The sequence below is a fragment of the Tenrec ecaudatus genome, chromosome 11 (assembly GCF_050624435.1).
Source record: "Tenrec ecaudatus isolate mTenEca1 chromosome 11, mTenEca1.hap1, whole genome shotgun sequence".
Taxonomy (NCBI): domain Eukaryota; kingdom Metazoa; phylum Chordata; class Mammalia; order Afrosoricida; family Tenrecidae; genus Tenrec; species Tenrec ecaudatus.
The window spans coordinates 13,260,338-13,285,613 of record NC_134540.1 but is presented as its reverse complement, the minus strand read 5'-3'; the positions used below and the strand labels follow the sequence as shown (position 1 = coordinate 13,285,613).

The 25,276-nt window shown below is 46.8% G+C and overlaps 1 protein-coding gene across 1 annotated transcript in view; it reads left to right on the top strand.

The window, feature by feature from the left end:
- The first annotated feature begins 570 nt into the window (after positions 1–570).
- Positions 571–25,276, top strand: part of NEK5 (NIMA related kinase 5) — a 71,541-nt gene continuing 46,835 nt past the window's right edge. Inside the window, exons 1-9 of the mRNA XM_075562879.1 lie at positions 571–2,238; positions 7,826–7,922; positions 12,604–12,701; positions 15,698–15,781; positions 15,881–15,951; positions 18,159–18,245; positions 19,773–19,827; positions 23,208–23,408; positions 23,495–23,570. Coding sequence (XP_075418994.1) covers positions 2,122–2,238; positions 7,826–7,922; positions 12,604–12,701; positions 15,698–15,781; positions 15,881–15,951; positions 18,159–18,245; positions 19,773–19,827; positions 23,208–23,408; positions 23,495–23,570 — 886 coding nt within the window. The 5' untranslated portion in view covers positions 571–2,121. The remainder of the gene's footprint in view (positions 2,239–7,825; positions 7,923–12,603; positions 12,702–15,697; positions 15,782–15,880; positions 15,952–18,158; positions 18,246–19,772; positions 19,828–23,207; positions 23,409–23,494; positions 23,571–25,276) is intronic.

Genomic DNA, 25,276 nt, shown 5'->3' with positions numbered 1-25,276 from the left:
CCCCTCCTCCCCGCACCCCTCCCCGGCTTCGCCGGGGCTTCAGGAGCCTCAGGTAGTTGGACAGCCTGGCAGGGTGGGAGCGGTTGCAAGACCGGGGACGCGTTGGTCTCTATGACAACGCACAACAAGCCGAGCTCCAAAGCGGGAGGCTCGGGGTCGCTGAGCCCGGGGCCTGCTGTCTCAGAGGCTGTCCCTAAGCAGAAGGATGTCCCGAAACGGGGAGGCGGGGGGGGGTGGGGGGGGGCTTCCACCCGCTCCGGACACCTGGGGGAGGATGGGTCCTGTTCCCGAGCTGGTCTCCTGTAGAGCGGCGTCAAAGCTGGGGGGGGGGGGGGGGGGGGCAGCCTGGCTCCCAGGCTCCTGGGCAAAACCATGCCCGGACTGCAGGATCAGGGAGACCCGCAAGGAGGGGATTCATAATAACTTACACCAACCATGTCAACGCCTGACACTTCCAAGAGTCCCGGAAGCAGCTGCCTGCCCCCCAAGGCGCCCCTCATGGCTCCAGCCCCTGCAGTCACCAGGCCAGGGCGCCAGAAGCATGATTTCCCAAAGCCCGGTTCCGCTCTGTAAAGTTCCAAGCTATACTCCCTAAAGTTACTTGCTTGGCATGTAGTTATGTTCTGAGAGAGTTTTATGTGCATGGAAACCATTCCCTAACCAAAAGCAAGCGCCTTCATTTCTAGGTGAAACGGAGTTTGGCTTTGGCCACAGACATTTATCAAATGACTTTCCCACAACTGTGAATGTGTGTGTGGGGGGAGGGGGAACTTTCCAAGGTTGTGAGGATGAAGGAGAAGCCTGTCTTGTTCAGACCTTCCCCGGCCCCGGACTAAACTGGCACTCCAGTTTGGCCTCCAACAGCCTGCTACATCTCTCTGTAAAAACCAGCTGCCATCGAGTTCACTCCAAAGCCTGATGACCAGAGTCGAACTGTGCTCTCTAGGGTTGTCCATGGCAGATTTTTCAGAAATAGAACACCAGGCCTTTCTTCCGAGGTGCCGCTGGGCCGCCGTCAATCTCCAAGGTTAGCAGCGAACGACTTTCCCATTTGTACCACACAGTCTTCCCATCTCTGAAAGGACAGAATCCAACCCCCAAAGCAAGCCCCGAACCAAAACAAATCCCCTGCCATCAAGTTCATTTTACTCATTGCGAGTAGAATTGCTCATTATGTTTTTGGAGACCATGAACCCGAAACACAGAGCCTTGTCGTTCTGCCGCAGAGCAGGCTGTTGGGTTTGAACTGCCAATCCCATTGTTAAGAGCACAACGTTTAACCCACTGCACCCTCAGAGTCCCTCTGTGAAGGATAAAACGAAAACAAACTCACAGCCATTGAATCCATTCCAACCCACAGCCACCTTTTAAGATTGTGTCTACGCCCCTGTGGGTTTCTGAGATTGTAAACCACTCACTCACTACTGCCATGGAGTCCATTGACAGTAGAACTGCCCCGTGGGCTTCTGGTCCTGTAAATCTGTAGAAAACCTCATCATTCTCCCCGGGACCTGCTGGGGCCTTCACACTGCTGCCCTAGCGTTAGCAGCCCAAACCAGGCCTCCTCCACACGTTTCCAAAATCCCCACTAGGGGACAGTACCACCTCACTGAGACAGATTGGACTGTAAAACCATTCAAGCCTAAACCCCAAACCCCTTCACCATGCCGCCCAGCCAGTTTCACAAGGTAGGGAGAACGACAGCCAGCTTTACCCAGATGTCAAGCTTGGATAGGAGGGCATACGATCTTCCACGTTAGCCTTTTATGACACATGCATTGGTATTTCTATTTTAGAAGTCTGGAAAGTGAGGCCTTTGGGGTTAGTGCCTGAGATCACCAGAGAATGCATCAAAGTTCAGTTACCAGCCAAGTCTGACCTCAGTTCACTAAGAAGCCTGTCTCGCTTTGATGTCTGTCTGACGATCCCCAATTCCCCTGCCCCCCCCAGCCCCCCACCCGCCGTCCAAGAAAAGGCTTCACTCTGTCTTGGCAAAGTTGGAAGTCTTAGGAAAATTAAGAGCTTTTAGATTTGAGTCATCAGTGTTCTCAGTTGGGTCTTTCTGAAAGTGTGAGGGGAAATGTCATTCCTTTTTTCCCAGGAACCTCGGCATTGGAGACCATGGATAAGTATGATGTGATTAAGGCCATCGGAGAAGGTGCCTATGGGAAAGCATACTTGGCCAGGGGGAAAGCAGATAACCAACCCTGTGTTATAAAAGAGATCAGCTTTGCGAAGGTAAAGTACGAAGCGCACATCCTGGTTAAGTTTTAGCCCGCTGCTCGGAAGGTAGTGGACACCTGTAAAGCGTTGTCTTGACGAGAGCTGTGTGGCAGACACATTTATACGGATGCAAAAGGGAAAGGGAGGCCTTGCCTCTCCCAGACGCCTCACGGGATTTGGTTCTTTGGTTGGAGGTGCAATACCCTCGTCACCCAGGCCCGAGAGCATGCTTGGTGTTTCTGTGCTCCTCCCTATCTCCCTGTGAAGTGCCTGGCGTCTTAAAAGCTTGCACGTGTCCACCCAAGGTGCGTTTGGTCTCTGTTTGCCTGCAGGGAAGGGAACCCTGGAGGCAGTGGGTGATGCATGAGGCTGCTAACTACCACGTCCCCAATTCGAAACCACCTGCTACTTAAAGGAGACAGAGGAAGCTCGATTCTCGTAAAGATGGACAGTCCTGGAAACACATGAGGGCAGATCTAGTCTGTCTCGTAGGGTCACTCTAATTCGAAATAGACCGGATGGCAGGGAGAGGGCCTGGAGCAACAGAGGGAGTGTAAGGATCCTGCGATGGTGAGAAATGTGCGGCTAATTGCCTCCAGGAAGCACTCCCCATGTTTGCCGGGAGATCTGTAGAACTGGGCCGGACATCGGACCCAAGATTCCATAGTAGAATCCTAATCCAAAGGAGAAATGTACAGAACTGAATTTCAACTTCTTGTGGATGCCAGGCACTCTGGACGCATGAGATTTGGATGAATCCCAGAAACTATTGCCTGGAGATAATAATCTTATCTATCTATATTTAAAACCATTTTATTAAGACATAATCCAGACATCATACCATTCAGTAGTTCAGTGTTGTACAGTTGCTACCACAGTCAGTTTCAAAGCATTGTCCTCCTTCTTGTCCTCCTCCATATAAGCTGTACCCCCAGAAATCCTTAATCTTGTCATTGTCTTTATCGATTCACCCATCCTGGGTTTCATATACTGAAAAACAGAAAAAATATATAACAGAGAGTCAAGACCAGTAACAAAAGACAACAGAGATAAACCTCACTTTGAAAAACAAACACGGAAAATATTAAAAACCAGATCAAGCTTAAGTGTGTAAGGAATTTTGGGGCACAAAACAGAACCAAAGATCCAATCAGCAAAATTTAGAAGCAGGCTTTATTGAGAGGCTTGCAGGCAGATTCAGCAACTCAGGGAATTGAGCCTTTGAAATCGCACTTTAGGAAATTTAGGCTGCGGTTTTTATACCCCTGCTGGCAGACACAACTGGGAAGGGTCCAAGCTGGGGAGGATCTGTGCACACAGGTGCTTCAGAAGGGAGAAAGTCTTTGACCTTATCTATATGCCAAGGACGGCTAGAGTGGAGTGTACATATCTTCAGAAAACATTCTGGCTCCAGAAATTTGAAGGTTGAGCAGGGGAGGGGGAGATCAGTGAGAGAGGGAGGTCAGTGAAAGGGAGATCTATGAGAGGTGAATTCTGAGAGCCAAGTTGAAGGCACTGGATTCAAAATGGAGTCCCTTTTGCCAAGACCAGGCAAAGTGTATCCAAAGGGAGATAAAATGACAAGGTTTTAACGATTCAAGTCAGATTTTTCATTTTAATGTACTACAGTCACCTCTATAGTACTCTGTCGATAGTCAGGTTATTCCCACACTCAATTGTGGTCAGAGGGAAATCAGCGGAGGCTTATCGTATATACTCGAGTATAAGCCAACCTGAATATCAGCCGAGGTATCTAATTTTACCACAAAAACGGCATTAAAAACTTGGCTTATACATGAGTATACACGGTATTCCATTCCTGCCGATGTATGTTGGGCTCCCGCTGTCATCCAAAGCCTTCTGCAAACCAGAATTTCACAATTTAAGCTCCGATACCATTCCCTCTTTCATATTTGATATTATTTACAATCCTTGGATCATAGATGTTGGTGTGCTTCTTCCATGTGGCCGAAGTCAAAGTTGACTTAGTTGAAACCAAGCCTCTAAGACCCAGGCACTGCCCTTCTGATAGCTGGGCACCATCATGTTTCTTTGCTGTAGTGCCCATGTCTTCCCTGTTTCCTTCATGAGGGTGTGTTGGGGGGAATCTGTAAACCAAGACTATCTTTAAACCTGAGACCAGAAACACCTCCTAAAGCAGTGGTTCTCAACCTCCCTCAATAGAGTTTAATACTTTAATACATGTGGTGGTGGCTCCCAACCATAAAATTATTTTCGTTTCTACTTCATAACTGTAAGTTTGCTAGTTATGAATTGTAATATATCTGTCTGACATGCAGGATGTATTTTCATTGCTACAAATGGAGCATAATTAAAGCGTAGTGATTCATCACAAAATAAATATGTAATTATATTTATTTTGAAATACTTATTTCTAATGACAAATCAATGAAATATTGTCTTGAAGCATGGTGTAGCATGGGTAAGTCTTCGCACCAGGTACTCAAATGTGGGCGTATCTGCATGTGGGCGACCCGCCTGGAGAGGGATAGAGGAGCGGTGTCATGGTTCCTAGGACCATCAGAAACATGTGTTTTCTGATGGTCTTTGGTGACCCTCATGAAAGGGTCCTTCAACCCCCAAAGGGGTCGCGACTCACAGGTTGAGAACCGCTGTCCTAAAGACATATTGAGATCACAGCAGTTTAGCATGACTAGTAAAAGAGGTCTGCCTATGCCCTTTGAAGCACTCTTGTTTGGTCTGGGGTCCGACTGAGGCCAGCCCCTGGACAGACAGGAAGCTCGGGGCAGTGAGTTTCAGGGAATGATGGAAGAACAGCCCAGACAAGGAGGCGTGCCCAATGAGAAGACGACCATCCACGTCCCCAGGTTACAAGCAGCAGCTGCTGAATTGGTGCACACCTTGCAGTGTACAGTCTAACCAAAGGAATAAATAAAATTTAGAAGAAAAAAAAAACCTTTCATTGGCTTTCACTGGGATAGTCAGCTGTAGAGCTTCTATGACTCAGAGGATAATTAACTCATTTAAAAACAACTGAAACGACCCCTGACCCCTCTCTTCCACCACACTCTCATGACGGCCTGGAGGCGCAGAGGCAGCCAACCTCCTTCATCGGGCTGGCTTCTTTCTCTGCTGTCCCCTGCGATGCTGCCCTTCCTTTGGGCTGGGCCTCTTCTTTCAGGTCACCTCACAGGTGGCCCTTCCCCAGCCACCTAACTGAATAGCTCCCTATGTCCACCCCAATCACCCCTTATCACACCCCGCTGGCCCCCAGCCATTAGTTAGAGGCCATTAGAATGGTCTGAAATGACTGCTCATTTACCTGGGCCTCAGCGTTCAGACAGCGCCTGCACACCGTGCACCTGTTGAGCCCGCGGTGGATTCGACCGGACGAAGCAGCACTGCCCTGCAGGGTTCCTAGGCTGCGTCTCTGTGGGAGCAGATCACCAAGCATGGCAGAGGTGGTCAGATACTGAAGTGCTCCGTTATTCCGGAACTTGTTCGGTACCATCCAGTTGACTCTGACTCATAGCAACCCTATCGATGCATGGTCACACACAGTGGGTGACTTGGGAAGCCTCTCGCAAGTAAGGCACTTCACAAGATGGGACAGAAGGGAAAGCAAGAAGTTTTACTGAGTACAATCCTCAGGGAGACGGAGTGGACCTTGTCCATTGAAATCTCCCTGGAACAAGTTCTCATTTACTGAGTTAGTTAGTTTATTGTGCCAACCTGGCCAATAAACACATGTGGGTTTAATTGAAGGGCAGAGGGATAAATGGCTCGGTGAGCCTCATCTTTCTAGTTCTCGGGTCTCTTGCTTTGTGATGGTCACACCAGGGTGCAGTTGCCTTAGCAGTTCCCTGCTTCAGCTTGCAAGGCTGACTTCCTACAAGACATCCCCAAGGAGAAGCCACATGGACCTACCCCGATGCAGCCCTGGCTGCTGGATCACCCGTGTGGAGACCCCTGCCAGCGCTGAGATGTTTACACATTCACTGACTCAGCTTTCTTCCTGCAGTCGACATCATTGTGTCTGTTTTGTGAGGTGGAGGAGGACTTTGTGGACTGGTGTTGAACATATGGGTTAATGCAATAATGTTGGACTGGTGGACTTGGGCAGCACTGGGTTGGGATGTTTTCTTGATGCACACTTAACCTATATATAAAACTCTCTCTTATACATGAGTTGCTGTGGATTTGTTTCTCCAAAGTACCCAGACTCACACACTGACTCACTCATTCACCCACCGACCACCCAACTCACTGCTAACAAGTAGATTTCCACTATAGCAACCCTGTAGAAGAGGGCAGAACTGTTTCTGTGAGTTTCCAAGACTGCAGCTCTTTAGGGGAATAGAGCGCCCCGTGTTTCTTCCCCTGAAGCTGCTGGTAGTTTTGAACTGCTAACCTTGTGCCTAACGCATAACCACTACAGCACAGGGGCTCCTGGAACACAGGGGTAAGGGATTTGACAGGGCATGAGGGAAGGGTCTTCTGTCTGGAGAAGTCTGGCCTAGGAGACAGGCTGTCTGATTCTCAGATTACTCCCTGCTTGGAGGGACAAGTCCGAATTCCAGTTGCTGGATGGATTTATCTTTTTTTTTAAGTCTTATTGAAATATAATTTATATTCATGCAATTCCATAGTTCATTCATATTAAATAGACTTGTGCAAGCAGCACCACAATCAATTTTAGAACCATTTTTTCTTTCTCCTATGTGTTATTATTAGCTCCCCATGCCGTGCCCCTGCCATGTCCCTAGGAAGCTCTGAATCCAGTTATTATCTCTACAGATTTACTTATCCTTGCATTCAGATACTGCAAAACATGCACAACAAAAAGCCCAACAACATGACTCAATAAAAGAACAATTTCAATAGAAAATAAAGCAGAAATAAAGGAAAGCAGAAAACATTACACAACTAGAACAAATTTTCAGCGAGTCAAAAGGAAGATCAAATGATAGGATGGTAATTTTTAACGGAACTGCGTCTGTAATCACCCCCTTTCTGCATCAATGCCCTCTGCCTGATAGCAAGGCTGTTCCCATCCTGGGTCAACGGGCAGAGGGGACTCTCTGGAGGCTGAATCCATGTGGGGAGCCTGCAAATGAATTTTGGGCTTTCACTGTCCTCCATAGCCTTCTGCAAACTGGGTGCCGAATAATACAACAACGTATTATTCAAACAAACACCCACACCTGGTGAAATCTTGGGGGATTTATTGAGTCATTTATTTTTGTTTAATAAACTTGTTTAAAAATTGTTCAATTGAGTTATAATTCACACATCATGCAATTCAATGGTCCAATCACATCAAGAAGTACTGTACAATAGTCACAACCCGCTTTGGAACTTCCCCCCTTCTTTTACACGTTGATGCTGATTCTGTTTCCCCTTCTGAAATCACCCAGTCCGTTACCGTCTTGTCTTTCCTTCAAGGCCAGTTTCCCTATGCTAATGACTGTGCAGGACAAGGACAGACCCCGAGCAAGAACCCTTCGAGGACGGCCACACGCAGCCAAGAGAGACCTCAATCTAAGAGCAAGCTGGGGCGGGAGGGGGCAGAAAGCATGTGGTTGAAAGAAAATGACATCTGCCTTTCAATGCACCCTAGATGCCCATCCAAGAAAAAGAAGCTTCTAAGAAGGAAGTCATCTTCCTGGCGAAGATGAAGCATCCTAACATCGTGACTTTCTTCAGCTCCTTTCAAGGTTTGGCTTCCTGATATTCCTAAAATCCATTCATAAAGTATAGACTAGCGGGCCACAGAGGAGGTATGTTCCTGAGAACTGTGTATAATTGGATTTCTATCAATGGAGTCGTTTTCTCGTTTACTTAAAGTATCGTTTGAAAGGTCTTTATTTCTTCCATGGCACAGTGGGTTTGCTCATCGGGCTGCTCTAACCACAAGGTCAGCAGTTCAAACTTCCCAACTGCTCTCTGAGAGAAAGATGAGGCTGTCTGCTTCAGTAAAAATTTATAGCCTTGGAAACTCAAATGGGGCAGTTCTACTCTGTCCAGCAGGGTCGTTATGAGTCAGAATCAACTTGACGACATTGGAAAAGTGGAAATTTTGCTTCTGTGGTGAGCTTTTCTCAGCAGCCTTTATATTGTCCCCTTCTCCTTAAATCTCACTGCCTCACCTTGTTAGCAGGACAACCCCGAGGCTTTCTACTCCTGCATAGATCTGAAAGTCTTGGAAACCCAGAGGGGTCAATCTGCTCTGTCCTCCAGGACTGAGTCAGAATCAACTCGATGGCAGTGAATTTGGTTTTGTTTTTAGTTTTGCTGTATATTAGGCAAACAGCCCTGGTGGTATAGTGATTACACGTTGGGCCACTTAACCACAAGGTAAGCAGTTCGAAACCACCCGTGGCTCCGAGGGAGAAAGATGAGGCTTTGTCCTCCCATCAAGAGTTGCAGCATCAGAAACCCACAAGGGTAGTTCTACCCTGTCCTGAAGGGATCGCCATGAGTTCACATTGACTCGGTGGCAGTGAATTTGGTTTTGTTATTTTGGTATATTTGGCAGTGCTCTAGGAGCCAGGAATATAAAACCAAACCCACTGTCATTGAGTAAACGAATGCCCTACCCACCTGTCAAGTCCCACCAACATCCCAAGAGAATGGCCCCTTTCACGCGGTTGTTGCGGTGACTCTCAGTCTGGCTGAGTTGCCCTCTTCCCCATCCCTTTCCTGAGCTCGCCATTCAAATTAGAGATCTTCCTCCGCACACTTACTTGTTTGCAGGCGCAGTCTGTCTGCATAGGCAACTTTGAACTTGTTTACTATTTGACTCCCTTTTCAACCCCAAGGAGCCCTTCTGGTGTAATGGATTCCATGCTGGGGCTGTTAGCCACGAGGGCAGCAGTTCAAACCCACCAGAAGCTCTGAGGAAGAATAATGAGGTTCTCTGCTCCCATAAAGATATATACCGTCGGAAACCCACAGGGGGCAGTTCTACCCTGGTTTACAGGGTTGCGATGAGTCAAGACTGACTCATTGGCAGGGAGATCTTGGTCTTTCAACCATAAACTTTGTGAGCCTAGGAGCTCAGCTCCCTGACTAACATCTTCTTCAATAACATCTGCCTGCTGACAAACGGCTCCCCGAAGACAGTGCCTCCGTAGAAGGTGTTCCTGCCATGCTTGTTGAATGGATGGTCTGGGCCAATGGAATCGGCTGCACATCGTGGTGACTACCTATAGTCACCTGCCACCTCATCACTCTTCTCCTGTCCATTCGGTGGGGGGCGGGTGGTGTAGTGGGGAGACATTGGGCTGCTAACTACAAGCTCAACAGTTTAACTGTTCAAGACCACCCGCCTCTCTGAGAGGGTAAGACAGAGCTTTCTAGTCTCATGAAGAGTTGCAGTCTCGGAAACTCACAGGGGCTGTTCTGACCTGCCCTACAGGGCCTCTATGGGGGCAGTGAGTCTGGTTTGGGTTTGGTTACCGCTCAGTGATAGGAATTATGTGGCCACTAACATGGCCCATATCTGAGGTTTCCCATCCCTCTTTCCAGGAGACCAGTGCCTCCTGAGAATGCATCCCTCTTCCTGGCTCCCTCTCTACCACCCTAGGTAACCACCACGCCACTTAGGTCTGTGTACACCTGTGGATTCTCCATAGTCCGCAGAAATGAGATGACGCAGCGGGTCTCCTTTTGTGGCAGCTTACTTCCCTCAGCACAATGTTTCTGAGGCTCTTTATACCGCGGAAGACTGGTATTTCAGGACAGGATGCTTGATAAGAATTAGAGGTCATTCGCACTGGAGCAGCTGATTCTGTTTGTGTCCGGAGTTCTTGTCAGGTGGGCCCTCCGGTGTTTAGGAATCACTGGCGCTATTGTGATTGCTCTGAGCTTGCTGGACTGGTTGCTGGGACATGACACAGCCCTATTGGAATGCCTCAGAGGTCTTTGTAGCTGATAAAGCCTTTGTTGCCCCACAAGCAGCTTAGCTAAGTCAGGAGGGCCCCTATCTGGACAGTGGTTCATTAACCATTCTGACTATAGCAGGTTCCGTAGAGGCAGGACATTGAGATTGCTTCGCCAGCACCCGGAGCCCTAGTGGCGTCGTGGATTATGAGTTGGGCAGCTAACCACAAGGCCAGCAGCTTGAAACCGCCAGCTGCTCATCAGAGGGAAGAAAGACGCTTTCTATTCCTATGAAGATGTGCAGCCTCAGAACCTTCAGGGGCAGTTCTCCTCTGTCTTGTAGTTTGGATAGACCCCACGGCAGTGAGAGCGATGATTCTGCACCTCATCTGTCACCCTCTGAACTTGAGCCTACGGAGCAGGGCCACCGTCTGTCCCCTCCCCTCCCCTCCCTTCCCCTCTGGATGTCGACTGTGCTTGAGAAAAAACAGCGGTGGCATCCACTCCATGGCAGTGAGTTTGGTTTTTGACTAGGCACCAGCTTCTCCCTGGGAGAACGACCAGGCCGTCTGTTCCCAGAAAGGCGCACAGCCTTTGGAGCCCTGCACGAAGTCACTGCAGTCAGAATTGACTCGATGCTGGTGGACGCTCATGTTGATGGCGTCCTGAAAAAAAATTAACCTGGTTCCGGGAGTCCACAATAGCCTTAGCTCTTTTCCCATTCGAGTTTCACCAGGCCAAGGAACAGTAATGTACAGCTAACGAGTACAGCCGGAACCAAGCTCACAATCTTGGTAGGAAGCAGGGGTGCTTGGGCCTGCTACCCGGCCTGACGGCCACCAGCCCAAACCATGAGCAGCGGCTCGTTCATGGAGCGTGCCTATTCGTCTAGCGAGGAGGTTAAGCACAAATCTGGGAGAAGAGCTTCTCATGAGCATGTAGTTGAAGAAGTGCTGGATCGTTGAAAGCGTACACCTGTACGCGGTAGTAGTCCGGGGCCGTCCAACCTCATGGTGGGTGCTGAGAGTCACCATCTGCGCAGAGTTGACTCCTGTGAAGTGGACGTCAGACATAACCCCCATCCTGCTGCCTTTTTACCCGGTCTGAGACCGGCTGGCGGGCTCGATATCTGTGGTCATGGTCTCGAGGGACTCACCGATCGCAGTGAAGTGGTTTCGTAAGGAGCAGGGCCCGAGAGCAGCAGATTATACCACTGAGGACATGGACCGGGAAGCGTGTAGGCAGAGTCTCCGTTCTTCATTGCAGGAGCGCTCTCTCGACTCTTCTTGGCCAGGCCGGCCGCCTCTTAGCCTCCTGAGGACAGGCTGGTCAGGGCCCTGCCATCTGTCACCCCTGACTCTGCTCCTGGGTCCCTTCTGAGCTTCCTGCTGTCTTCAGGGTTGTCACCCCGAGCCTCGTTGCAGTTGGTTCAAGAGGTTCCTTGTCTTTTCTCTCTTTCCTTCCTCTCTTCTGCTTCTTTCTGTCTGAAGATCATCTCCACGGTGCTGCATCGAGAGATAGAAACGCCTCATCGCTTTCAAGGCATGGCCTGCCCCAGGGTCACACAGGGACCAGTCCTCAGTCCTCTCTCAGTAGGCCAGAGACACTTCATTTGCATAGTAGGCTACAATGCACCACATTTGCTCAGCGCATCGTCACTGCATTTTCATAGTCGATTGACCAATCCGTGCAAGGAGCACACCATGCGTACACGCACTCCGGTCTAGGACCAGGCAAAAAGTATCAAAAACAAGATAGCAATTTACACAGGAAATACCAATCCATCTGGACAAAAGTTGCCTCTGCTCTAGGAAACTAAGACAAAGATGTTAAGGGGGAAAAATCTCTCAAGCTCTTTTTCTAAAGAACCAAGGTAAAAGATCTCCTAAAGCACTGGTCCTCAGCCTTCCTAATGCCACGACCCTTTAATACAGTTCCTCATGCGGTGGTGACCCCCTACCATAAAAGTGTTTTCTTCGTTGCTACTTCATAGCTGTAATTTTGGTACTGTGATGAATCGGGCGACCCCTGTGAAAGGGTCTTTCCACCGCCAAAGGGGTCGCGACCCACAGGTTGAGAATCGCAGTTCTAAAGGAACTCATTTTGCCTCAGTACCCCTATTCAAAAGGGCTATTCAGTCTTTCCAGGGTGTTGGGAAGAGCGCGTATTTTAAAAGCCGATTTGTAATCTCTTGAAAGAATGCATTAAAAGTAATAGTTACCACGCATCAAAGGATCACCTGCAGGCGTTGCTCTGAGCATCTGGCGCCAATGAACTCGGTTCATCTTGATAGCAGTCCTCAAAGGAAGTGTCTGCTCTCAGGTCACAGAGCTAAGTGTTAACTAGGGAAGTGGGGTGAGGCCCTAGCCACTCCCAAGTCCACCTCCACACCTTTGGGGTACAAACTCTACTGCATTTTGCAGTTATTTCTTCCACCTTCTAGAGCTTGAGAGGCTAATGATTCATAGCTACTGGCCACCCTCTCTCTGTGCCAAACGGCGTCTTTCCTCCCAGAAAGCAACAGCTTGTTCATTGTGATGGAGTACTGCGACGGAGGGGACCTCATGGAAAGGATCCGGAGACAACGCGGCGTGCTGTTTCGTGAAGAGCAGGTAAAGACACTGGCTCAATTTGCTGTGCTGTGCAATCTGTCGGTGTGGGGAGGTGACATTTCTAGTGCTGCAAGTAGTAGCGTGGGTTTGTATGAAGCATGCTTTTGGGTAGAGTCATTCAGACTATAAAACAGTGGGCGAAGATGCTTGGTAGACTTAGTCCAGGACACGTTTGCAATGAGAAGCCCAGGTGCATCATGGGATACGTGTTGCACTGCCAACTGCCAGGCTAGCCATTCGAAACCACCGGCTGCTCTGCGGGAGAACGATGAAGCTTTCCACTCCTGTCAAGGTTTAGTCTCAGAGATCCGCAGGGGCAGTTCTACTCGGTCTTAAAGGGTCCCTGAAGTCAGTTTGATGGCAGTGATTTTATTTTATTTTTAGTTTTTAGTTTATGCTGCGCCATTGCACTTAAACCAAATCTCTTTTTCTGAGAGTGCAGCTGTCTTGAGACAGGATGGTCTCAAATTTTGAGACTGTCACACAAGATGCCTCTCTGACAAATGTGCATGACGTCAAAAAAGAAAATCAGATTATGATGTCCTTCAGCATTTTATTTATTTATTTATAAATCATTTTATTAGGGGCTCATACAACTCTGATCACAATCCATACATACATCAATTATATAAAGCACATTTGTACATTCATTGCCCTCATCCTTCTCAAAACATTTGCTCTCCACTTAAACTCCTCATTTTCCCCCTCCCTCCCCCCTCCCTTATGAACCCTTGATAATTTATAAATTATTATTTTGTCATATCTTGCCCTGTCCGACGTCTCCCTTCACCCACTTTTCTGTTATCCGTCCCCCAGGGAGGAATTTATATGCAGATCCTTGTAATCGATTCCCCCTTTCCACCCACCCTCCCTCCACTCCTTCAGGATTTTAAATGTGACGTGTTCACTCTTTCCCTTTGCCCATTTGGCACGGTCTTTGCAAAGAGATTTTCCGCTGTTCGGAAGGGGTGGAGCTTTTTCTCAGCTCCAGGTGCGAAGCGTAATAGTCTCTTTCATTCCTGCTTTCTCTCTGCATAGACACGTGTTTTGTCAGTCCTCTGAGCTTCCTTCGAGCACGTGCTGGAGTTGTGCACATGCAAGAGGCAGGCCGAGGCCAGCAGAGACTCCCAGTCAGGGCCTTAGGGCGGGGGCTAGTGGTTTGAGCAATCAGGGCACATGCCTGCCATCTGTTTTGGCCATTTGTTTCTTTGGTTCAGTTTCACGTGTAAGGGCATCATGCCCATATAATTTCCTCTTAGGGTTAAAGTTGAAATCTTTTGGAAAAAAGAAATAAAAAAGAAACACCCAAAAGATCTTTTGATTTTTATGGTTAAAATAATGGATATTTCTAACCGTGGTATGGTTAATTAAGCAATTTATCTTGTTTACATTCTATATTATAATATAATTTACATTATATCTTAAAATCCCATATTTATAAGAACTCTCAAAAAAAACTCTCTTTTCTTCTCTTTGCATTACTTTATTATATTGATAGATCTAAAACTTTGGATAATATTTCCCTTTCTTGAAGAATATACTATCCCAATTTCCAAAGATCTGCATGAGAGCCACCGCCTCTTTCTGTTTTTCTTTCTTCTTTTTCCATCTAAATTGGCTGACAGAACCCAGGAGACTTTGGAATAGTTTCAAAACAAACACCACCTTTGTGTCAATTCCAACACACAGCACACAACACAGTAGAATGTCCTGAGAGGGTTTCCAAAGCTGCCATCGTCCGGGAAGCAGTCCGCACCGTCTCTGCAGGGGAACGGCTGGTGAGTTCGGACCACTCACCATTTGGTTGGCAGCTGAGAGTCCAACTACTTGTGCTACCTGCACTTCTGTCGAAGAGCTTAAAGACGTCTTTATAGAGATAGGACACAGTTTGAGAAAGGGGCACACAGTCGGCTATGACCTAATAAAATGGTGAACAATAAGTAAAAGCAAGCTTTTGAAGTAAAAGAATCTTGATGGTTGTTTAGGTCCTGACAGTTCATAAAAGCTCTAATAACCTCGCGGGTTCCTGTCTCGCCCCTGCCTCCCCTTTACCTCCACTGAGGAGGAAAAACAATCAGGGAGCAGAGCCATTCACCTGGACGTGTCAGTCTGGGTTGACCAGAGAAACAGATCCATCGTCACACACATGTGTGTAAGAAAGAGGTTTATATACAAGAGCAGTTGAATATTGAGAACACATTCCAGCCCAGTCCAGATCAAGTCCATAAGTCTGATATTAGCCCATATGTCCGATACCAATCTATAAAGTCCTCTTCAGACTCACACACACATGCAATGGCACCGAATGCAGGAAGATCACAGGCCAGTGGGTGGGAAGTCTGGCGGATCTAGTGGTGGTGTAAGCATCTTAGCCCTGGCAGGGGTCTCCGGATGGTTTCTCCAGGTCCAGGGCTCTCACTACCATCAGCATAGCTTCATGTATCTTGTCAGTAGAGAGTCTTAGGGTGTGAGTTGAGAGAATGTGTGTCTCCTGCCTCCAAGGAGGAAATATAGGAGTTCCCAGAATCCTCAGGAGAAGGACATGCCCACACCAAGACCTCATTGGCTCCGTCCTGATTGACAGGCTAGACTCCACCCCTACACTCTTAATCCTCCAATTGATACCAGATGATGTAACGGCCACACTGCCTTCCCGACACAATGAGCAACCCCATGTTAAACTAGGGTGGGGTGGAGCGAGGGAGTCATGAACGTCCTTCCTCTACTATTTGCTTTCAAAACCATCTATGAATGCTTAAATGAAGTAGTTGGTGGGGCCCTGTGCCCTTTCCTTGGTTTCTGTTTCCCTTTTTCTCTGCGTGGCACTAGCCCCCTTCGATGCCAAGGCTTGCCTTCCTGCACCTCAGTTCATCTAGCTGTGAGATGAACACAGATGGTGAGACGCGGTCTCTCTCCTTTGGCATGGGGTCATGGGGGTGGCCTCGCTGCCAGTTCGAGGTCCAGGCTGACAGAGCGGCTTTGTTTTCTGCCTACAGATCCTGGGCTGGTTTGTGCAGATTTCTCTGGGACTCAAACACATTCATGACAGGAAGATCTTACACAGGGATGTAAAAGCACAGGTAACCGGTTGGACCAGAGACCCAGCGGGGTGGGTGGGGGGATGCTTGTATGGTTTTCTTGAATGATCTCAAACAGCAGAGAATTGTTCCCGTTTATAGAACATCTTTCTCAGCAAGAATGGGACGGTGGCAAAGCTCGGAGACTTTGGCATAGCACGGGTCCTGAACACGTGAGTACTTGGGAAAAATCATTTTACTTCCTGCTCGTGGCCAACACACGCATTTTCTGGGGCTACAAATGAAGATGACGTTAAAAACCTGGTGGCCACATAATTTTATTCCCAGGAGTCGTGGTGGTGTCGTAGGCTATGTGTTGGGCCACTAATTGCAAGGTCAGCAGTTGGAAACCGCTAGCTGCTCCTCAGGAGGAATATGAGGCTTCTACTCTCAAAAGGGGATCCCTGGTAACATAGTGGTTCCATAGTGACTGTGTTGGCCTACAAAGTCACCAGTTCAAAACCCCCAGCCACTCCACGAGACAAAGATGAGACTTTCTACATCCGAGAAGACTTACAATCTTGAAAACCCACAGGGGCAGTTCTACCCTGTCCTCAGAGGGTCGCTATGAGTCTGAATCAACTCGGTGGTAGTGAGTTTGTTCTTTGCGTTTTTATTTATGTCTCAGTAGCTGTTGAGTCAGTTCTGAAACCTGGTGACCCTGTGTGTGTCAGAGCAGAGCCATGCTCTATAGGACTCTCAGTGGCTGGGTTTTCCGCAGCAGATCACCAGGCCTTTCTTTGGAGGTGCTTCTGTTTGGACTCGAACTTACGGCCCTTCAGTCAGCAGGCAGGTGCATGAACCGTTGACATCACAGGACTCTAACTCTAAATGTATTACGTCATTCAGGTGACACTTTGAGATTACACTCACCAAGCAATAGGATGATGGTGGCAATGTCATGTAGTGTGTAATAGAAGTTTCTCAATGATGTCATGTGACTAATTGGTGGAAAACTGGAGGGAATTCTGTGAAACAGGCAGGATCAGACATTCGGGTGGGAATGAATTGTTCCAACTGTTTTGGAAGATGGTTTGATGGGACTACGTAAATATCAGGAGATTATTAAGTGCTCTACTTCCAGGAATTTATTCTAGGGCAATAGTTTGAAATGTGGAACCATACGAATATCTAATAACGGGGCCATGGTTAAAAACCAATCTCGGCATAACCATGTACCTGAGTATGATACTACGTGAGTATTATACAGACGTTTATGATTTTGAAGACTTTTGTGTTTCTCTCTCGTGTTAATGACTTTGGTCTTTTCCAAATTTTAAACAGTGAGGTTGCATTCCTTTGACGACTTGAAATGGGGAATCTTTCTATCTCCGAGGGTTTCATTTTTTGTTAAAATGACAATTGTGCCTCTTTGTGTGGAGTCTTTAAGCCATCAAATTATATATAATTTTATTGGGGCTCATACAACTCTTATCCCAATCCATACTTCCATCCATTGTGTCAAGCACATTTGTTGTCATCATCATTTTCAAAACATTTTCTGTCTACATGAGCCCTTGGTATCAACTTCTCATTTTTTCCCTTCCCTCCCTCATGAACTCTTGATAATTTACTTTTTTTTTCATGTCTTACACTGACCAATGTCTCCCTTCATCTACTTTTCTGTTGTCCATCCCCCTAGGAGGGGCTTATAGGTAGATCATTGTGATTGGTTCCCCTTTTCTCCCCCCACCTTCTCCTTACCCTCCTGGAATGGCTATTCTCGTTATTATTGGTCCTGAGGGGTTTATCTGTCCTGGATTCCCTGTGTTTCCAGCTCATATCTGTATCCGTGTACATGCTCTGGTCTAGCCATATTTGTAATGTAGAATTGGGGTCATGATAGTGTGGGGGAGGAAGCATTAAAGAACTAGAGGAAAGTTGTATGTTTCATTGGTGCTATACTGCACCCTGACTGGCTCGTCTCCTCCCTGTGACCCTCCTGTAAGGGGATGTCCAGTTGCCTACAGATGGACTTTGGGTCTCCACTCTGCACTCCCCCTCCTTCACAATGTTATGATTTTTTGTTCTGGGTCTTTGATGCCTGATACCTGACCCTATTAACACCTCATGATCACACAGGCTGGTGTGCTTCTTCCATGTAGACTTTATTGCTTTTCAGCTAGATGGCCAGTAATATATATATTTTAAATATGTGTACCTTTGGGGAATGAATTATAAGCTAAAAGCATCAATGAATGTATTGCTCTGAATTGACACAATAGCTTTGAGTGAATATATTCCCCTGTTATCAATGTACAATATGTTTTTGCTTTATTTTCATCTGTGCGGGCATCACATTTGTGTACTCTATGTTTTACATATGTTTATTGATTCAATCATGAGCCATGCTATTTTATTGCTCCATTTGTTCTACCAGTTCAACGGAATTTGCTCGGACTCGTGTTGGAACCCCGTACTACCTGTCCCCGGAGATCTGTCAGAACCAACCGTACAACAATAAGACGTGAGTTGCCCACTGTTGCTGTGAGAGTGGCAGGGAATGCGGGTGAGTGGTGTTTAATTAAGTTCTAGAAACACACGTTCAAATCCCTCCCTTCTTCCTCCTGGTACTTTTGTGATTCCATTTTCTTCTCATATGAGATGAAAAAAGCTTTGGTTTCCACCACCTCAGTGTTCCTGGAAGCGATTGCTGAGAAAAATCTCATCTCTCTACCTTTTAACAGCTTGGTTTTGTTCACCAGTACTGCTTAAAAACAAACAAGTAAACCAGCATTTAAATATTAAAAGGTTTAAAAAGCACCCAGGCGTGGTGCTTCTGAGAACAGGATGATCCAGGCAACCCTGTGTGGGGCTCTTTACCCAGGGACCCATCTTGTGATCCCCACTGCCACTCGCTGGGTGATAGAGGCTGCCCGCCCAGGGGTCACTCTGATTCACCGTGATCCCCTGTGTGTCAGTGTAGCACTGTGCCCCCCAGTGTCTGTAATGGCTGATTGTTCAGAAATAGATTGCCAGACCTTTCTTCAAAGGCACCTCATGTGGACTTGGACCGCCCACCTTTTGGTTACCCATTTGCACCACCCAAGGACACCACAGCGGGCATGAGGCAGGCGAATGTTTGGATGCAGCCAGAGTGACGAGCCTGACCCCTGTAGGTCCATGAATTCATCGCCCTGCTTAGAGAAGATTGAGAATGCAGAAGAAATGGGGTGGCGGGGGGCGCTAGGGGAGACAGAGCAGAGAAGGCATTCTTCATGGTAGGAAATGGCCAGCGGACTTCTACACTCAGTTGGAAGTTGCTCTCTACCTGTTCTGTCACCGCCTACCATTGCCTCTCAACGGTTAGAACGAACCCGTTTGGTCTCTTTCTCTCACACGTTTGAGTTCATAGCTGGTGGAGCCGTTCCCTCACGTTAGACTCTTTCTTGTTTGGGCCCTTTGCCTGCTTCTTTGGCTTTGTATTGTATTTCCTTTGCTCTTTCGGATTGAATTGTGCTTTTGATTCTCTAAAAGAACTCCTTTTAAAACGAATTGCGCGTAAATGTTGCTAAATGCTCCGCCTGTGAAGAGCCAGGCTTCGGTCATGTAAGTGTACGTTCCAGACGTATCCATCCCTTACTGTAATTGGAGTGGCATATGCCATTTGGAACCCACCACAGTTTGCGTGTTAAATGAAAACGCACCCACCTCTGAGTTCTGTCTCCCTCCCCACAAATGCCTCAGATGTCTACACCTGCACACCTTTTCTTGGCACGCATTAAGTGGCGGTGAATCCAGAGTCATCGGAGTGTTGACCGGTGTGTGTACATTTCCCCTGCTAGGACGCTGACAAAGTACAAGTGGCTTCTAGCTCACCTCTTCTCTGACTCGTAGCAAGAATCGATAACGTACTTGTGTCTGACAGCATTTGCAAAGAACTGGTCAGCCTACGCAACGCTGTAAAGTGACATAAGAGGGAAGCACTGTGAGAACGAAAGCTTTGATCCGGGTGTGTGGATCTTCTTGGCGTTTGATCTCTTGTCTTCCCCAGGGATATTTGGTCTCTTGGCTGCGTCCTTTATGAGCTCTGCACACTCAAGCATCCTGTAAGTATGCTAAGCACCAGATTAATCGTGAATCACTAGATTGTATAAATACAATTACTTTCTGGGGAAAAAAGAAAAAAGGTTAAGGTTTGGCTTTAATAGATGGTTAACAATCAGTTGGACAAGCTGATAAAGAGAATTTTGCAGAGCTATGCATACATGGGAATATGGCTGAATGGTTTTACAAAATAAAAATCGAAGTGGATGAATAGGATGGGTAGCATATTTCCACCAAAAATAAATTGTGTGAACAACAAATCTAAAACAAGGATGGCTTAGATTTCCATGGGCTCCATTAACCAAGTGGTGTAAGAACCATCTGCTGTAACGAGAAGGTCTCTGGGCAAATGATGATTGAAAACTTCACGTTCATCCGTAAATGAATACCAAAGCCAGAAAGATCAAGCCAGGCCCAAAGCCATCGAGTTAACTCTCACGGCCACCTTATTGGTTAGATGGAGTCACTCCCTGGGGCTTCAGGGCTGTCAATCTTTATCTTATCTTTTTCTCCCCCAGAGAAGCTGGTGGTGGGCGCAATGACTCCCTAACTGTTCAGTTAGTCCAAAGACAAACAAACGAACAAACAACCCCCAAACCCATTGGCATTGCATCATTCCCACTGACAGTGACCCCCTATGTCAGGGCAGAATGGCCCCTGTGAGGTTCTGAGAGTGTAACTTTTTAAGGAAGTAGAAAGCATCATCTTCCTCCTGGTGGTTTTGAATTGCAGACCTTGTGGTTAGCAGCCCAACAAGTAGCCCCCATCCCACCAAGGCAGTTAGTAGCCCAAGGTCAAAGCCAATGTGCTGCCAGAGGTGCCCAAGAGAATACCAATATACCATCAAGTATTTTATTTATTTGAAGTGTGAGTTATATTGCAAACAGTAACCTCGCAACGTTCTCTACATTCAAAAACCAGTTTTTTTTCCTTTCTGGCAATTTTGGTGTCTGTTTTAATAGACCGAGGGATTAAAATTGAAAAATGAATTGTGTAACTGACAAAATAGAAGGACATTTCTCTACATCCTACTTTGGGGTCTTAAAAGCTTTCTAGTGACCATCTAAGATAGTTATTTGTCTTTTCTGCTTGAACATTTCAGCCATAAATTCCTTCTAATTCTGTGTTAGCGACATCCCATAACTCATGGCTGTGGTAGAATCGTTCTCATTCATCTCAATGTCCTTTCTAAGTTCGTCGCTGACCTGTTAGTTGGGTAGCAGTGTGTGTTTAACATGTTCAGGTATGTAGAATTTCTCAAGTTCCTGTTGTCATTGGTTTCTAATTTCATCACACTGTGATCAGAAAACATGTCTTGCATGATTTTAATCCCTTTGGATATATTGACTCGCAGAGCTAAGTCATGGGCACTGAAGAACCATGTGTATTGTATTGCCATTGGTTCGAGTGCTGCATAAACGTCTGTTAGGTCTCATTTGTTTTGTATAGTGTGAGGCCATTATGTTTTAAAATATTGCTTCTGCCCCTTTCTCTCTCACCTTTCCCTGCAAACCCTGCTACGTGAATGTCGGTATGCCTAGAGGTGCCCATGGGTCTTTGAAATACTGTTCATCTTGCTTTGTTCTTTCCTCTTTCTGCTACACAGGCTACATAGTCCCGATTCACCTGTCTTCAAAATGCAACAACAACAAATGCAACCCGGGTAGTCACAATTTAAGCTCTGATACTGTTCCTTCCTTCTACTTCAGATTATATGATTTACAATCCTTCAGTGACTGATGTCTGTGTGCTGCTTCCATTTTTAATGTTCTCCAATAAAATGACAATGATGTCTCTAAAGTGACTCGGGGACATACAGACACCATAGGTATATATATATATATATATATATATATATATATATATATATATATATATATATATATATATATATATATATATGCATGGATTTAGGCTTGAGCTGAGTCAGAGCCCTAATCTAAGAACAATCAGTTCTTATGACACGGCCCTTCTTGATACTTGCCTTCATAAAGAGTTCACTGAAGAGATGGGTGCTATAGAGAAATGGGGTGAAGAAATCAGATGGTTCCTGGCTAATCAGAAAGAATAGTCTTAAAGGCTTGTCTTCAAACAAGCAGCCATCTAAGGGAAATGTCAAGTAAGTTGATACAGAAGAAGCACGGCATGCTGTGTGAGCCAAAGATTATAAGTAATAAAATTCAAATCCAGAGGAGGGAACAATACCAGAGCTTAAATCTGAACACCTGGCTTGCCAAAAGGCTATGGGTGACAGTGGAGCCCCCAAATCCATTTGCGGGGTCCCCATGTGGATTAAACCTCCAGCGATTTCGCTCTGAGCACAGTGCAGTTAGTGGCCTTGCTCTTAGAGGTCATTGTTAAGTTGATGATGGCAGCTGTGGTAGGTCAAAATGTAACCTTATCATTTGATCGCCCTTTTGACCTATTTTGGAGCCCTGGTCATGGTATGGTTACACATTGGGCTGCAATCTGTGTAGTTGGCAGTTCGAAACCACCAGCAGCTCCTCAGAAGACAGACTGGGCTTTTGATTCCATCCAATAGCCGTAGTCTCAGAATCCCACAGTGGAGTCTCTGTGAGTCAGCACTGACTCGATGGCAGTGAGTTCAGCTGGGGTTTGGTTTGACCTATTTCAGAGTTCCAGTTTGTAATGTTTTATGCTTTCTTTTCGATTGAGGTTTTTCTTTTCTTGTCTTTTGGTTTGTTTCTTGTTTTGTACATTTTTCTATATATGACACCCAGGAGCGGCGAATCTCTATGGAGAGTAAGTGGATTCATAGTTTCCCAGAGGCGTGGCAGGGGAAGTTGGGAGCTCACAACAATGACTGCAGGGAAGAAGAAAATTCTCTCCGCTTGATTGTGGCGATGTTTGCAGAGCTACTTAATATGTCTGAGTGATTGAATTGTGCTCTGTGTGAACGATGTGCCGATGAAGGCTATTAAAAAATAACCTCTGTAGATACTGCATTCAAGGATAACATGTGACTCTCTTCCTTTTGAAAAACAAGCAAAGCTCTCTAAGCAGAGCTGGCAGTTAGCTGGTGCACAGACGTAGCCACTCTGTCTGGTCAGAAACCACGCTCCCCCAGCTGTGAAATAGTTTTGATATTGCCCTTATGGTAGAGCACAAAGTCAAGAACCTGGAACACAGAATCGTATTGCTGGGTTTCAAATTTTAGTCCCACCATTTCTTAATATGATTTAGCAATTGAATTGTATGATATGTGAATTATATGCCAATAAAAATGTAAAAAAATAATTTGAAAAATAACTGGAGGTGGACCGCAGGTGCTTTTTGAAAACATTGTCATGCCACGTGATATACGTATCCCTATTATTACGACAGTTCTTTGATTTAGGGCCATTCTTCCTTGACCTTTCAGTTTGAGGGTAGCAACTTACACCAGCTGGTTCTGAAGATTTGTCAAGCACGCTTTGCCCCCATCTCGCCACGATTTTCCTATGACCTACGGTCCCTGATAGATCAGCTCTTCAAAGTGTCCCCTCGAGATCGACCATCTATCAATTCAATCTTGAGAAAGCCCTTTTTGGAGAAGCTCATCGTCCACTATTGGGCTTCTGAGGTGAGTTTCGTGGTGACTCTGCTTAGACTTTTGACAGAGATTTGGGTCATCAAGTCCTTGATAGTGACCCCTCGCTTCGATTTTAGGTCATACAAGAAGAATTCAGTCCCGTGCGCATAGCAAGACCTCCGGCACCACGCCCTCCCGGGAAGGCAGTGCAGGGTAAGAATGGTTTCTCTGTGCAAACCCAAAGCTTGCATGACATTTGTGTGAGCCTGGGCAGACTAGAGAAACAAATCCAGAGACACGCATATGTGTATACGAAAGAGCTTTAGATAGAGAGTAATTGTACCTTAAGAAAAAATCCTAGTCTGATATTAGCCCATGTGTCCAATACCAGTCTATAAATTCCTCTTCAGGCTCACACAGCACATGCTATGATGCTGAATACAGGAAGATCACAGGCTGGTGGGTGCAAAGTCTTGTGGATCCAGTGGTGGTAGAGGATCTCAGTGCTGGCATGGGTCTCCACGTGGCTCCTCCAGCTCCTGAGCGCTGGTTCCATCAGCATAGCTCCATGTGCCTTGTCAACAGGAATACCAAGTAGAGCGAGTGTGCCTGGCCTCCAGTGAGCTATTTATCTCCAGCGGGCCTCCAAATGAGGCTATCAAGCTGCGACCTGATTGACAGGCTAAACTCCACCCCTTCGCAAGTTGACAAAAGATTATGCAACTGCCACAATATTTGCTTCACACAATGATATCAGTGGGGAAATTCCACCCAATATATGGAACCCGAACATTTTCAAGACCTGAGCCGTGTATGCAGGAGGAAGACCATCTTGTCCAATGGTAACCAAGGACGGATTTGAGAAGTTGTGTGCCTAGCTCCTGCCTGCCCTAGACACATCATCGCCTCTCTTCTCACCAGTCAGGAACCCTTCACAAAGCTGTTCACTTGCGTGTGAAAAGAGACGAGGTCGAACCCCACACCTGGTTTTGTGTTGGGAAGAGATGGAGAGGGAGAGAAGTTTCACAGACTCGGGATTAAGAGAAGGATCGTGTTCCTGTGACAGAGAGAGGATGACTGACAATTACGGGGTCACCCAGGGGAGCTGAGGGCGGGGTCTTGGATCTAATCCCCAACAGTTTATATATGTAACTTCCACAGGACCCTCACATAGCAGAGAACACTTTCTAGAAAGGACCCGTAGAGGAAACCGTTTCATCATCAGTGTCAGGAAGCTGCTGAGAAAGTGGCTAGAAGTGTGTGTGTGTGTGTGTGTGTGTGTGTGTGTGTGTGTGTGTGTGTGTGTGTGAGAGAGAGAGAGAGAGAGAGAGAGATGGAAAGGGAGAAAAAGATATTAAGAAAAAAAATGTAGGCCAGGTGGTAGCTGCTGGAGGAAAGAGAAAAATCACTAATTCGATTAAGATGTGGTGAAGTACGTGCTGTGAGCAGCAATAGAGGGCCGTATCTGACCTCTTCTGCCTTCTTGGAATGTCAGGAGGTCGGAGTCAGACACATCTTCACCCTCCATCCTTCCTCACCTATTCTGACAACAACCTGCTTCTCCCACACCACTCCACATCTACACTGAGTTTGAGAATTCGTTGCAGTGGCCACAGGGAACTCACAGACAACACTTACAAGGAAAGGGGCTTATTAGGGAACTTAATAGGTTGCTACAAGTCAGGATCAGTTACAGTAAGGATACAATTCTTGGTCCCCTCAGACAGCAGCCTAGTCTCTCTCTGGGCCTCTCAGCCACCTGGTCCCTTGGCTTTGTCGCCATGGAAACAATCTTCACAGTGACAAAGAACTGAAAGGGGAGCAAGCTCTGGAGGATGCGCTTCTTCATAAGGGTTGATTTAATTTGGCCTTGCCACCTATCAGTGTAGCTCGGGAATGTTTAGCAAGTACGCAAGGAG